At 35.7% G+C, this 12,644-nt stretch overlaps 1 protein-coding gene across 1 annotated transcript in view; it reads left to right on the forward strand.

The window, feature by feature from the left end:
* LOC311071753 (uncharacterized protein) overlaps positions 1 to 12,644 on the forward strand; it is a gene marked incomplete at both ends in the record, with an annotated part of 31,236 nt that overhangs the window by 702 nt on the left and 17,890 nt on the right. Inside the window, 14 exons of the mRNA XM_084096293.1 lie at positions 20 to 92; positions 198 to 308; positions 574 to 687; positions 775 to 969; positions 3,915 to 3,999; positions 4,221 to 4,372; positions 4,488 to 4,640; positions 4,742 to 4,843; positions 5,296 to 5,454; positions 8,068 to 8,138; positions 8,220 to 8,349; positions 9,457 to 9,660; positions 9,749 to 9,941; positions 12,104 to 12,228. Coding sequence (XP_083952419.1) covers positions 20 to 92; positions 198 to 308; positions 574 to 687; positions 775 to 969; positions 3,915 to 3,999; positions 4,221 to 4,372; positions 4,488 to 4,640; positions 4,742 to 4,843; positions 5,296 to 5,454; positions 8,068 to 8,138; positions 8,220 to 8,349; positions 9,457 to 9,660; positions 9,749 to 9,941; positions 12,104 to 12,228 — 1,867 coding nt within the window. The remainder of the gene's footprint in view (positions 1 to 19; positions 93 to 197; positions 309 to 573; positions 688 to 774; positions 970 to 3,914; positions 4,000 to 4,220; positions 4,373 to 4,487; positions 4,641 to 4,741; positions 4,844 to 5,295; positions 5,455 to 8,067; positions 8,139 to 8,219; positions 8,350 to 9,456; positions 9,661 to 9,748; positions 9,942 to 12,103; positions 12,229 to 12,644) is intronic.

A 12,644-nucleotide genomic window follows, 5' to 3' on the forward strand; every position in this document is an offset into this window, starting at 1 on the left:
CTCTTGCCAAATTTTTCAGCTCTGTCCATATTCCAAAAGATGTGTCTTACTTTCGTATGGAGAGGCAGCAGGTGCTCCTTAAAGCTCTGCAAGTGAGTTTGAACAGTTATTTGAGTTCTTAATAAGTCTTTTAATCTCCTGCATCTGTTTATTTGACATCCTTTGTTGTCGTTGTTGCAAATGACCTGTGACTTTAGGTTTCGTCCACAAAGCCTGTTGTGTCTCAAGCAGAAGTGGCCGAGAGAGAGATGGAGAGCTGTCTGACACAAGAGCACACACCTGACGCTCTGCCCTTACTGCTGCATCAGGTCACTTATGAGCTGTTTTATTGTGCTTCTTTCATAACTGATTAATGACATGAACTGATTCAACACTGAACTGACTGAACTCAACACTGAACTCTTGTCTTTTTTTAGAGCTGCTTTGCATCAGAATTTGCATCTGTTATTTTCCTGTTTATTCACTGTAAAGCTGCTTTGGAAGAATCTGTATTGTATAAAGTCATATATAACTAACACAATTATAATCTTGTATTAAAAGCATTTCTGAAAATATTGGCTCCTTTCTTAACAGTTTTACACAGATCAAACGTATAAACTGGCACGGTGCAAATACCAGCTGATGCTGAGATGGAGGAGATTCGGTCGCCATTCCACTGTCTTGGAGAAACTATATCCTCAATATAAAGTAATCTAAAATTCTGCATTTTAGAATATTTTCATGCATTCAGTGGCAAAAGGAATCTATTAATCCTGTCCCCATTGCTTTGTGTAGAAACAGATCACACATTTAAGCAATGAATTTGAGGACTCTGTGCACCGGGCACGTCGCCTTGCCGTGTCCAGAGAGAAGGTCCTGGCAGGTGTGGAGAGCCCCGTCGCTGTGCTCACACAGGAAGATGTCCTCATTTACCTCCAGTGGCTTATTTGCCATCTGCACTCCATCAAAAGCATCTTCAACTTTCTGCATGTGAGAATACATAAGAACACTGGGTAACACTTTAGTTTGAGGACCAATTCTCACTATTTACTAGTTGCTTATTAGCCTGGATATTACTAGCATTTTGGCTGTTTATTAGTACTTATAAAGCACATATTAATGCCTTATTCTGCATAACCATATTCTATATCCCTTAATCCCACCCAATACCTAAACTTAACCACTTACTAACTATTAAAGGGATAGTCCCAAAAATGAAAATTGTGTCATCATTTACTCACCCTCATGTTGTTCCAAACCTGTATGAGTTCCTTTCTTCTGCTGAACACAAAAGAAGATATTATAGAGAATGTTGGTAACCAGACAGTTGACGGTAGCCATAAGCTGGGTTTACATCCAAACGGGAAGCAAATCTTTTCAAAGTTCACAAAAACAAATGCGTTTTCATCAAGTTGTTCGAGCTAATGACAGTGGTATTGGTAACCTAGAAACCAACAGTAAATAAAGCACCATCAGCAGAAACAGCCGAATAGTCACGTGGGTTTAATGTTCGCTACGTCAGAATTTATTTGGCAAATGTGTTTCCATCTCCCATTATTCGTATTAGCTCTTTTTCGCACAAGTCAAAAACCAACTCAAGCGAATTTTTCAGAAACTTGCCCTTTCCATCACTCATTTCGTATGCAATACTTCAAAATGCACATAAAAACAGGGTGATGAAAACATAGCTACTGATTTTTTTCCAGTCAATGACTATAGTCAACTGTTTAATTACTAACATTCTTTAAAATATCTTTTGTGTTCAACAGAAGAAAGAAACTATTACAGGTTTGGAACAACTGACAAAATGACACATTTTTGGGGTTAACTATCCTTTTAACAAGCAGTATATTAGGAGTTCACTGAGGTAAAAATCGTAATTAATAGTGAATATGTGTTCTTCAAACTAAAGTGTGACCGAACACTGTAGAAAGTGGTAACTTGCCATTTCTACCTGATTTAACCACTCAAAATGAGTTTTGTTGGTATAAAAGGTTCAGATTTTGGTTGGTTCAGTGAGGTTATATAATTTTTTTAAACCAGTTAATTTACCAATTTTCAATGAATGTAACCAAATAGTCAAGACTGGCTGTCAGGATTCAGAGAGGGGGGTTCCAGACGCAGAATGAGCAGGGGAATGATATTTATTAACAAAAGACACAGTACAAGATCTGTGAGATGGGAGGTCCGAACAATTAGGCCAGGGCAGAAACAACTGGAGAACAGGCTGGTCTGGGAAGAGACAGCTCCAGACACTATAGCAACAAGGCAACAGCTTGAGGAACCAGAGGCTTGGCACAGAGAGATGTAACTGCTGAAGCACCAGAGCTGGCTGCCAGGTCAAAGAGAGTCAACGACCAGGGAGGACACAAGAAGCAGGGCAGGAACCAAGACAAGACAAGACTAGAGACAAGACAACATGAGATAAACAGAAACAAGAACAAAAAAAATTAAAAAAAATAAAAAAAACAGGCAAAACTATGACTAGAGAATTAACAGGAATTAGAAAAGAAAGAAATAAGAGAAATAGAATTTCTTGAAATAAATTTGCCACAAGAGGAGAAATTAATTCTAGAAATAAATTACTGTATAAATTACTAGTATCTGTAAAACCGCATTTTTCCATCTTAAAAATATATCTAAATTACGTCATATGCTCTCAATGACAAATGCGGAACAATTAGTTCATGCGTTCATGACATCAAAGCTAGATTATTGTAATGCTCTTATGGGTGGTTGCCCTGCACGCTTAATAAATAAACTACAGCTAGTTCAAAACGCAGCAGCTTGAGTTCTTACTAGAACCAGCAAGTATGACCATATTAGCCCAGTTCTGTCAACACTGTATTGGCTCCCTATTAAACATCGTATAGATTTAAAAATATTGCTGATTACTTACAAAGCACTAAATGGTTTAGCTCTGCAGTGAGTGAGCTCTTAACGCATTATAGTCCTTCACGTCTATTGCGATCTCAAAATTCCGGCCAGTTGATACACGGACGCGATAAATAATTATGTATTATACATTTTTAAGGCCAGACAAGTAGTTTGTTGAGGGCTGATTTGTAAAGAAGGACTACACGCCTGCACACATTTCAAACGTGCACTGAACACGTGATGCGCATGTGCGCGACGTCGGTGTTTGCGCAGAGATAACTGATAATCGCTTGCAGCCTTGCACCTTGGAACCTATTTCCGGGAGTGCGTTCTCGAGCCACCAGGCACTGTTTTGTGCAGATGGGCGGCCGGAGCGCGTTGAGGGTTTTTTGTTAGAACGGTGTCGTGTTAGCGGCCCCTAAGTTAATAACTAATGATCTTTGCAACAGAAGTGAATCAATCAATCAAACTAACTTTAGCTGGACAATAACTTTATCCTAGAGCTGCTGTAAAGCCAAAACAATCTCTGTTACTAAAAATTTCCTATTATCACTGTAAAGCTATATAAATGAAGGTGACTTGACTTGACAAAACAGACAAGACTGTCAGGGCAGAATCCTGACACTAGGGGAGAACAAATGTAAAAGCAGTAAGAATTCTGAATTCTTTAATTCTGAGTCCTAATACACTCTAAAAAGAAATTCAGTTGACCTATAAATGTTAAAAATAAAATCTGATTTACTTATTTAATTACAAATTTAAGTTGCAAACATTATTTTGATGAGTTCTGTTGACATAAAATTGATCACTACATAAATTTAATATTATGTCATTTAAACTCAAATTTCTGTGTCAATTGATTTTTTCAATAACTTAATGAAATTGTCTTGATAACTGGGCAGTGGATTTCTATTTAGCATATTTTGCATAGGCCTGGATGAGGAGAGTAATGTTGAAATTAAGTGTTATTTTATGGTTAGGTTGTGTGTGGCTTCATGAAGGTATACACTACACAGAGCAATGACTGTGCTGTTTTCGTTTTTATTATTTGGTTGTAGGTTCTTCATTATCTCCCTTCGACCGAGTGGAATGAGGATCAGATGTCCAGCGCTGTAGATTTGACATCTCCTGCATATTTTGCTGGTAATGAATGTTATCTATCTATCTATCTATCTATCTATCTATCTATCTATCTATCTATCTATCTATCTATCTATCTATCTATCTATCTATCTATCTATCTATCTATCTATCTATCTATCTATCTAGATCTTTTTCATGCTCAAACAGCAACATTACACACTAAAAGAAAGTTTAAAATGTGAGATCTTTAACTGATAGCTACTCTGTTTTTGAGCCATTAGGAGAATTTGTATCAATGTCAGAGGTCCCCTTGCACTCGACCAATATAGAGGATTTTAAAGCGCAGCTGGACTTCCTCCTGTCACATTACAACATCCAATATGATAGCAGCACCATCAAGACAGCTGGAGATGAAATGGAGCTTTTTAGTCTGGTAACCCTAATCAAATTACTTCAATGATATCTAAAAGATTCTACAACATGATGAATTCTTGTGCATTATGAAAATTGTTACTGTCAATAATGTGATTTGTTTCTATTTTATGTAGGTTAGTTACCTGTTTCAGACTGCTTTTAAAAACCAGGAGGAGATGAAGACCTTCTTGCAGTACGACAGCACTGAAGCGGCAGAGAGGAAGTTTGGGAGAAAGAGTCCGAACATGGCGCTCAGAAAAGAGTCCAACTGGATTCCGCATATACAGGTGAGACAAGCCAACTGTATTTTTTATATGTGATCATTTATGAACTATGTGATGGAATATGATATCTAAGCTCTATTGTGCCTCCTGTGGGAAACAAACAGATGAAACCAAAGCGAGATCCTTGGCAACAAAAACAAATAGCCAAACTCAAGGAGCTCAGATCAATGGATGAACTTCTCCAGATGCACAGCAAGTTCCTGGAGGTGAATGGGTGAAATTGCCACTCATATATTAATTATTTCATATATACTAAACTTTTTGTCAGGTTTGCTTTGGTTAATGTCAGTATTAGTTCAATCGCACTGAAGTTTGTCAGAGCACATTATATCGGCAACACTTTACAATAAGGTTCCATTTGTTAACTTTAGTTAACTACATTAGTAAACATGAACTAACAATTAAAAACTTCTAAAGCATTTATTAATTTTAATAAATGTTAATTACATTATTTACTAATACATTATTAAAATCAAAAGTTGTATCTTTAAATATTATTTTTAATGGACCTGAGCTGAAATTATCTAACAATGATGAATAAATTCTGCAACAAATGCATGGCTCATTGTTAGTTAATATTAGCTAATGAATTAACCAAAGTTACACTACTATACTCCAACATTACAATAATGGTCTTGTTTTGCACTTTCTTCTAAAGGAGTCAGATCTTCATAAAGTGATTGATGCTTTGAAGCATTACACTGCATCTGTTCGTCAGCCAGAAAGACCCTCAAAACCTCCATCCATCAGCACAGAAACTCTCAAAGAATCTTCTGCTATATGGAAAAGCATTTATAACACAACAAACATGCCTCAGGTGAACATCTGTGTGAATAGTAAATTATATTCTCCAAGTCAACTGTTACGTAACATGGTAGTGGAAATAGCACGAAGATGAAGGATGATTTTGAAAATAGTCTTAAATGTCAAAACTCAGGAACCAGGAGAAAACCACACTTAACATGAACGAGAACGGACGAAGACTGAGGGAGAACACAGGGTCTAAATACACAGGGTGCTTCTCAATTCTTATTTGTGCATCCTCTTTTGCGGGGAAGGCTGCAAGGAAAGAAAAGGAGGACGGAGGAATCGAAGGAAAGCTTATACATTGGAATACTTGATCACTCGAGCTTCACTTCACAGCATCATCAGCAGCTCTCAAAGGATCTGCCCTTATGTTGTTAAAGTTTGATTATTTAAGAAATTCATAATAAATAATAATAAAGCAAGATACCCTGTTGAAATATGTGAGATATGTGGTTAATTTAAACTGCAAAGGTAAAGAATAAATTAAAATTATTGTGACAGATGTGAAGGGGGAGGAGAATTTATTTGTGCGTCACGTTTAGGCGATAAAACTCTTCCGGAAAGGATACACCCGTGTATCCTTGCTTATGGCTCCTCAGGATGCCTCCTCACTCCTCGTTCCTCGCCTCTTCGCGGTGCAATTAGAGAATTGAGATGTCCTTCAAGATGGCTGAACTCGATCGGTTTCCGGGTCATAGAATGGAGGACGGAGGAGCGAGGAAACGAGGAGGGATATTGAGAAGCACCCACAGAGCAAACAAAAAGAACTAAATTAGATAATTAACAGGAGACAGGTGAAGGAGATGACTAATTAGACAGACTGGGGAAAACCAAAAACACTATGAAACAAGGGAGACAGTTCATACATGTAACATCAACATGAATTTTACTTTTTAAATACGTGTTCCTGGTCTTGTTATGAACAATTCTTTGGTGCACATTGTTCACAAGTTGGGAAGCGTGTTTTCACCACAAAACAAAAGATAAAAAAGGTAATTGTGACTTTAAAAAAAGATTTTTCTCCCAGTTATGAGTATATATCTTACAATTCTAAATTTATCTCTTGCAATTCAGAATTTATAACTTGCAATTGCAAGTTTATATCTTATATCTAAGTTCAGAATTGTAAAAAAAAAAAAAAAAAGAGTCAGAATTGCTAAATATAAATTCAATTCTAAACTCGGAATTGCAAGACATAAGTCAGAATTGCGAGAAATAAAGTCAGAATTGCTAGATAAAAACTCGGAATTGTGAGAAATGAAGTCAGAATTGAGAGAAATAAAGTCAGAATTGTGAGATTAAAAACTCGGAGCTGCGAGAAATAAAGTCAGAATTACGAGAAAAAAGTCAGAATTGTGAGATAAAAACTTGGAATTGCGAGAAATAAGGTCAGAAGAATTGCGAGAAATAAAATCAGGATAGTGAGATATAAACTCGGAATTGTGAGAAAAAAGGCAGAATTGCGAGAAATAAAGTCAGAATTGCGAGAAATAAAGTTAGAATTGTGAGAAAAAGGCAGAATTGCGAGAAACAAAGTCAGAATTGCGAGATAACTCAGAATTGTGAGAAATAAAGGCAGAATTGCTAGATAAAAACTCGGAATTGCGAGAAATGAAGTCAGAATTGAGAGAAATAAAGTCAGAATTGTGAGATTAAAAACTCGGAGCTGCGAGAAATAAAGTCAGAATTATGAGAAAAAAGTCAGAATTGTGAGATAAAAACTTGGAATTGCGAGAAATAAGGTCAGAAGAATTGTGAGAAATAAAATCAGGATAGTGAGATATAAACTCGGAATTGTGAGAAAAAAGGCAGAATTGCGAGAAATAAAGTCAGAATTGCGAGAAATAAAGTTAGAATTGTGAGAAAAAGGCAGAATTGCGAGAAACAAAGTCAGAATTGCGAGATAACTCAGAATTGCGAGAAATAAAGGCAGAATTGCGAGAAAAAGGCAGAATTGTGAGATATAAACTTGGAATTGCGAGAAACAGTCAAAATTGCGAGATAACTCGGAATTGCGAGAAGTAAAGTCAGAATTGCGAAAAAAAAGTCAGAATTGTGAGATAAAAACTCGGAATTGTGAGAAAAAAAGGCAGAATTGCGAGAAATAAAGTCGGAAGAATTGCGAGAAATAAAGTCAGAATTGCAAGAAATAAAGTCAGAATTGCGAGAAGTAAAGTTAGAATTGTGAGTAAAAAGGCAGAATTGCGAGAAACAAAGTCAGAATTGCGAGATAACTCGGAATTGCGAGAAATAAAGGCAGAATTGCGAGAAAAAGGCACAATTGTGAGATATAAACTTGGAATTGAGAGAAATAAAGTCAGAATTGCTAGAAAAGGGCAGAATTGCAAGATTTAAACTTAGAATTGTGAGAAATAAAGTCAGAATATTGAGATATAAACTCTGAATTGTGAGAAAAAAGTCAGAATTGCGCAATATAAACTTGGAATTGTGAAAAACAATTCATAATTGCGAGATATAAACTCGGAATTGCAAGAAATTACGTCAGAATTGCAAGAAATAAAGGTAGAATTGTGAGAAAAAGACAGAATTGCGAGATATAAATTTGGAATTGCGAGTTTATTTTTTATTGTGTGCTCATTATTTTCCTCTTTTTTTTCTCCAGGTGGCCACTGGACAGGTTTCTCATTTATCTAAATATGCAGATCAGAAATGCTCTGAGAAAAAGAATAAAGGGTAATTTTCCAAACACCAAACTGTGTCTATAATGTGTGTTAGGGTTTCTTTTAACAACTCTTTGTCTCCTAACTGTTCTAGTCAAAGCAGCAGTGCTTTTCCGCATGAGAAGTATGAAGACACTGAAGAAGCTGACAAGGAGCCTATAACAGTCAGAGGAGCTTATGAATCTTTAATCTACCTGAGACATCTCCGGATCAGAGAACTCAAGGTAAAACTCAGCCAAAAACTGTCATGAGAGATGTGAAAGGTTTGAGAGATTTTGGTCTTTCCTATAAAAGCACCAAAATGTACATGTAAGTATTATCACACTTTTTTAGATGTGTACCTTTTTTGGACATGTACTATGGTAATACAATAATTTGTTGAAAGTCTATCATGCAAATACATAACCATTATACATAATAAAACTTGTTTTGGTCATTCACTATACTGATACTATGGTTTCCTGCTTTTTTTTTTTGTAATATATAATTTTATTATTATTACAGACAAAACATACAAATGAGTACTTCCTTAGATAGGAAAAACATTATTTAGTATATAATTTTTGGTATATAAACTATGAATTATTATTATTATTAAGCTGTTCAATAGGTTGGTAAGTTTTTTTATGTTTTTATAAGAAGTCATCAGTCTCATCAATCAGTTTAAAATGACTGGTTTGAATTGTAATATATTTTAAATTGTAATTTATTCATGTGATCAAAGCTGAATTTTCAGCATCATTACTTCAGTCTTCAGTGTCACATGATCCTTCTGAAATCATTCTAATATGCTGATTTGATGCTCAAGAAACATTTCTTATTATTATCAATGTTGAAACCTATGGAAGCTTTTTTTCCGCCATGGAATAAAACAATTGCGACTTTTTATCTCACAATTCTGATTTCATATCTCAAGAATAGCATTTATTTGAAATCAAAGTCTTCTGTAAAATTATAAATGTCTTTATTGTCACTTTTGGTCAATTTATTGCATCCTTGCTGAATAAAAATATGAATTTATTTTAAAATATATATATTACTGACCACAAGCTTGTGAACGTAGTAGGTCTGTGGCTTAAAATTACCATAAATCAGGAGAATTATGACCATACCCTACTAAATTCTTTGTTTTGGTAAAAAAAAATAAGTTCATAGGTTAATTTTTCAAGAGGTAAGAAACTTTTTTCTGGTGTCACATTTGAAATGCTTTTCTGAAAATACCAGGGTATTACCATCACAGTGCTGTTTTGCATGGGTTATTTCTCCTACTATATGGGCTTTACTCACTTAAATACTGTTTTTTATTGAGTCCTGGCCTCTTGTTTGTGTAGCGCACTTGTTTGAGCATGCTGAACTACCTGCGGTCAGTGGAGAGGACTCTGGCGATGGACACCGCGGGTCTGGAGCTGGTCGGAGGAGATCTGGTGAGAAGGATGGAGGAGACGGGCTGGATGAGTGCTGCTAGAAGACACGATAGCTCTACTGGAGCTCTTGGATCAAATCACTTCATCTACAACAGTCTGGTTGACCATAAGGTTCCTAACTTGCAGATTCACCCAGTGTTTTATGGAAAAACCAATGCAATGTGAAAGGCAGAGAGGGTAAATCTCTGTTCTGTTTTAGGTTCACTTTGCCGAGTTTATGGAGTTTCCCGAGGTGGAAAACCTCCATGATTACTACAGCACAGATGGGAGCTGCATCCACACGCAGGACCAGCGGGGTCTCTACATCATCTATGACGTGGCCCTGGTGGACCTGCAAGAGTTGGAGCAACATCTGCTGCTCACTGCGTCTCATTTCATACAGAGGAGCAGAGGTCAGGGCAGATGTTTCCCCCCTCCCCTTAATTATGCTCATTTTCCAATATCATATACAATTCAAGTAAAGTTTATTTGTATAGCGCTTTAACAACACTCAGGGTCCTATTTTAACGATCTAAGCCCATGGTCTAAAGCGCAAGTGCACTTAGAGCGTGTCCGAATCCACTTTTACTATTTTGACGAACTGAAAAATTCTCTTAATGAGTAATGGGTGTGTTTTGGGCGCAACGTGATAAACCAGTCAGAGTGTCATCTCCCATTCCCTTTAAAAGCTAGTTGCACTCACGCTCACTATTTACATGGCGGAATTTGATAGTGGAAAGACTGAACTCTTCTCCAGAGAGGAAACGGAAGCACACAAGTAGACCATCTACTGTATAAGCAGAGTATACATGTGTAATGGACCCGCCTGTAGACTCATTTGACTAACGTGCTCTATAAATAACAAAAAAAAATATTGCGCCAGCCATTGACTTTAGACCAGGTTTCAGTTGGTCAATGGCGCAGTATTTTTCAGTTGCCTCAAAATAACAACGCGCCAACAATGCGCCTGAACACACCTCTTTTCAGACCAGCACACCCATGGGCGCATAAATGGGTGCAAATGCATTTGCTATTAACCCTCTGGGGACCAAGCTGTTTTTGGGGTCCTTGAGATGTTCTGACATGCCTTGACATTTGTGCTTTTTTCAGTTATTTATAAACATGTTAATGGCAAAGGTGTAAATTCACTCTATATAGCACAAACAGGGCTACCATAATATGCGAGCAACGTGTATGTAGATGTTTGTATTTTTAAGAGAATAATGTTTATGCGTGGTTATTGGAAAAAATTAAAATGAAAGTTGCTGAATTAAGACCACAAAACACATATTAAATATGTGTCCACAAGTCTTTTGACTAATGGATGTTGTCCATTTGAGTTCTAGCTTCAAAATGATGTAAAAATAGTCTTGCTTTATCGTTCACAAAAAAAAATACATTGATTTAAATGGTGTAAAACAGGTTTTGCTTGGAAAGCCAATATGCGAGGGGGAGGAGTGGTTTACACCTTAGATTATGAATGTCCCACCCACTCTGCATAATGATGAGCCATTCACTCAGGTGTGAAACTGACTGAGCCACAATGCAAGGACAAAAGATGTATTTAGAAGAAGACTTATATTGACCATTTAAGATTTCGCTTACATCTCTCTTATAAATATGTTTTGCTATTTTATTAAAAATGTTACAATTACAACAATAATTACAATTTCAACAATATTTCAAGTGTACTCTTTCTTTGTAAAAAAAAGAAGAAAAAAAAGATTATAGGCCTACATTTTATCATATGTATTCATTAGTTTGAATATAGCCAACATTGGAACATCTAACATCTTAGTCTATGAATTTATTTTTGACAAAAATAGTATTTTTTTTGCAGTTTAATATAGTTTACATTTTGCAATGATACAAGCAATCAAGCAGTTGAGATTTGCAACATACTATACATTGATATATGTGAGTGTGCTGTACAGCATGTATGCGGATAAGGTTGGATATACTAATATATCCAACTTTTTAATAAAGAGCTAGGCGATAATATAGTTACATTTTGCAAGGAAATAAAAAATCAGGCAGTTGATTTGCTATATAGTATTTATCACTTTACGTGAGTGTATTGTATGTTTGCGGACAAGGTTGGATATAACATATATCCAATTTTATATATAGAGCTGTGCCAAATATAGTTTATATTTTTTGATACAAACAATCACGCAACCAAGATTTGCTCTATAGTATTGCTTTACATGAGTGTATTGTATGTATGCAGGTAAAGTAGGATCTATATATCAAACTTGTTTCAACTGTTTATAACTGATATGTTCACTTATATTGCAAACATTAAAAAATCAATTAACTTAAACTTATGACAACTCATTTTACTTGATAACCAGAACAATTTCCAAGTGATAAAGGATATTTAACAAGAAAACAATGTAGGTCGGGACTGTTTTTTTATCCTTTGGGAATTCATGGTGAAAAGTGTTTCTATAATGTATGTTAGGTGATTCATATTTTAGTACGATGACACAGAGCTGCCATAACTAAGAAGTTTAAAGACACCTTTAGTTTGTAATCTGTGTTTCACAATTGTCATTTCATGTTGTTCTGTCAGAATCACGTGCATCTGATGGATCTGGAGGAGAACTTCACTCTCTGGCTAGAATGGATGTGGATCGGTTGGCTGTACTTTTAGACATATGGACATGTGAAACAGAATTTCTGGAGCACAAAATACAGGTATGTGATGTGTGACTGCAATTCAGTGTAATTTTAATGATACTGTACACTACCGTTCAAATGTTTGGGATTGTTTAATGCTTTTAAAAGGAGCTCAGCCAGGCTGCTTTTATTTGATCAAATACAGATTAAAAACAGTAATAATGTGAACTTGTTTTCTATTGTAATATATTTTTAAAATGTAATTTATTCCTGTGATGCAAAGCTGAATTTTCAGTGTCACATGATCCTTCAGAAATCATTCTAATACGCTGATTTGCTGTTCAAGAAACATTTCTTATTATTATCAATGTTGAAAACAGTTGTGCTGCTTCATATTTTTGTGGAAACTAAGGTACATTTTTCCAGAACAGCATTTATTTCAAATAGAATATAAATGTATTTACTGTCACTTTCACAATTTAATGCATCATTGC

Source organism: Abramis brama (genome assembly GCF_963993115.1).
Source record: "Abramis brama genome assembly, chromosome: 21".
In the NCBI taxonomy this organism is placed as follows: Eukaryota; Metazoa; Chordata; class Actinopteri; order Cypriniformes; family Leuciscidae; genus Abramis; species Abramis brama.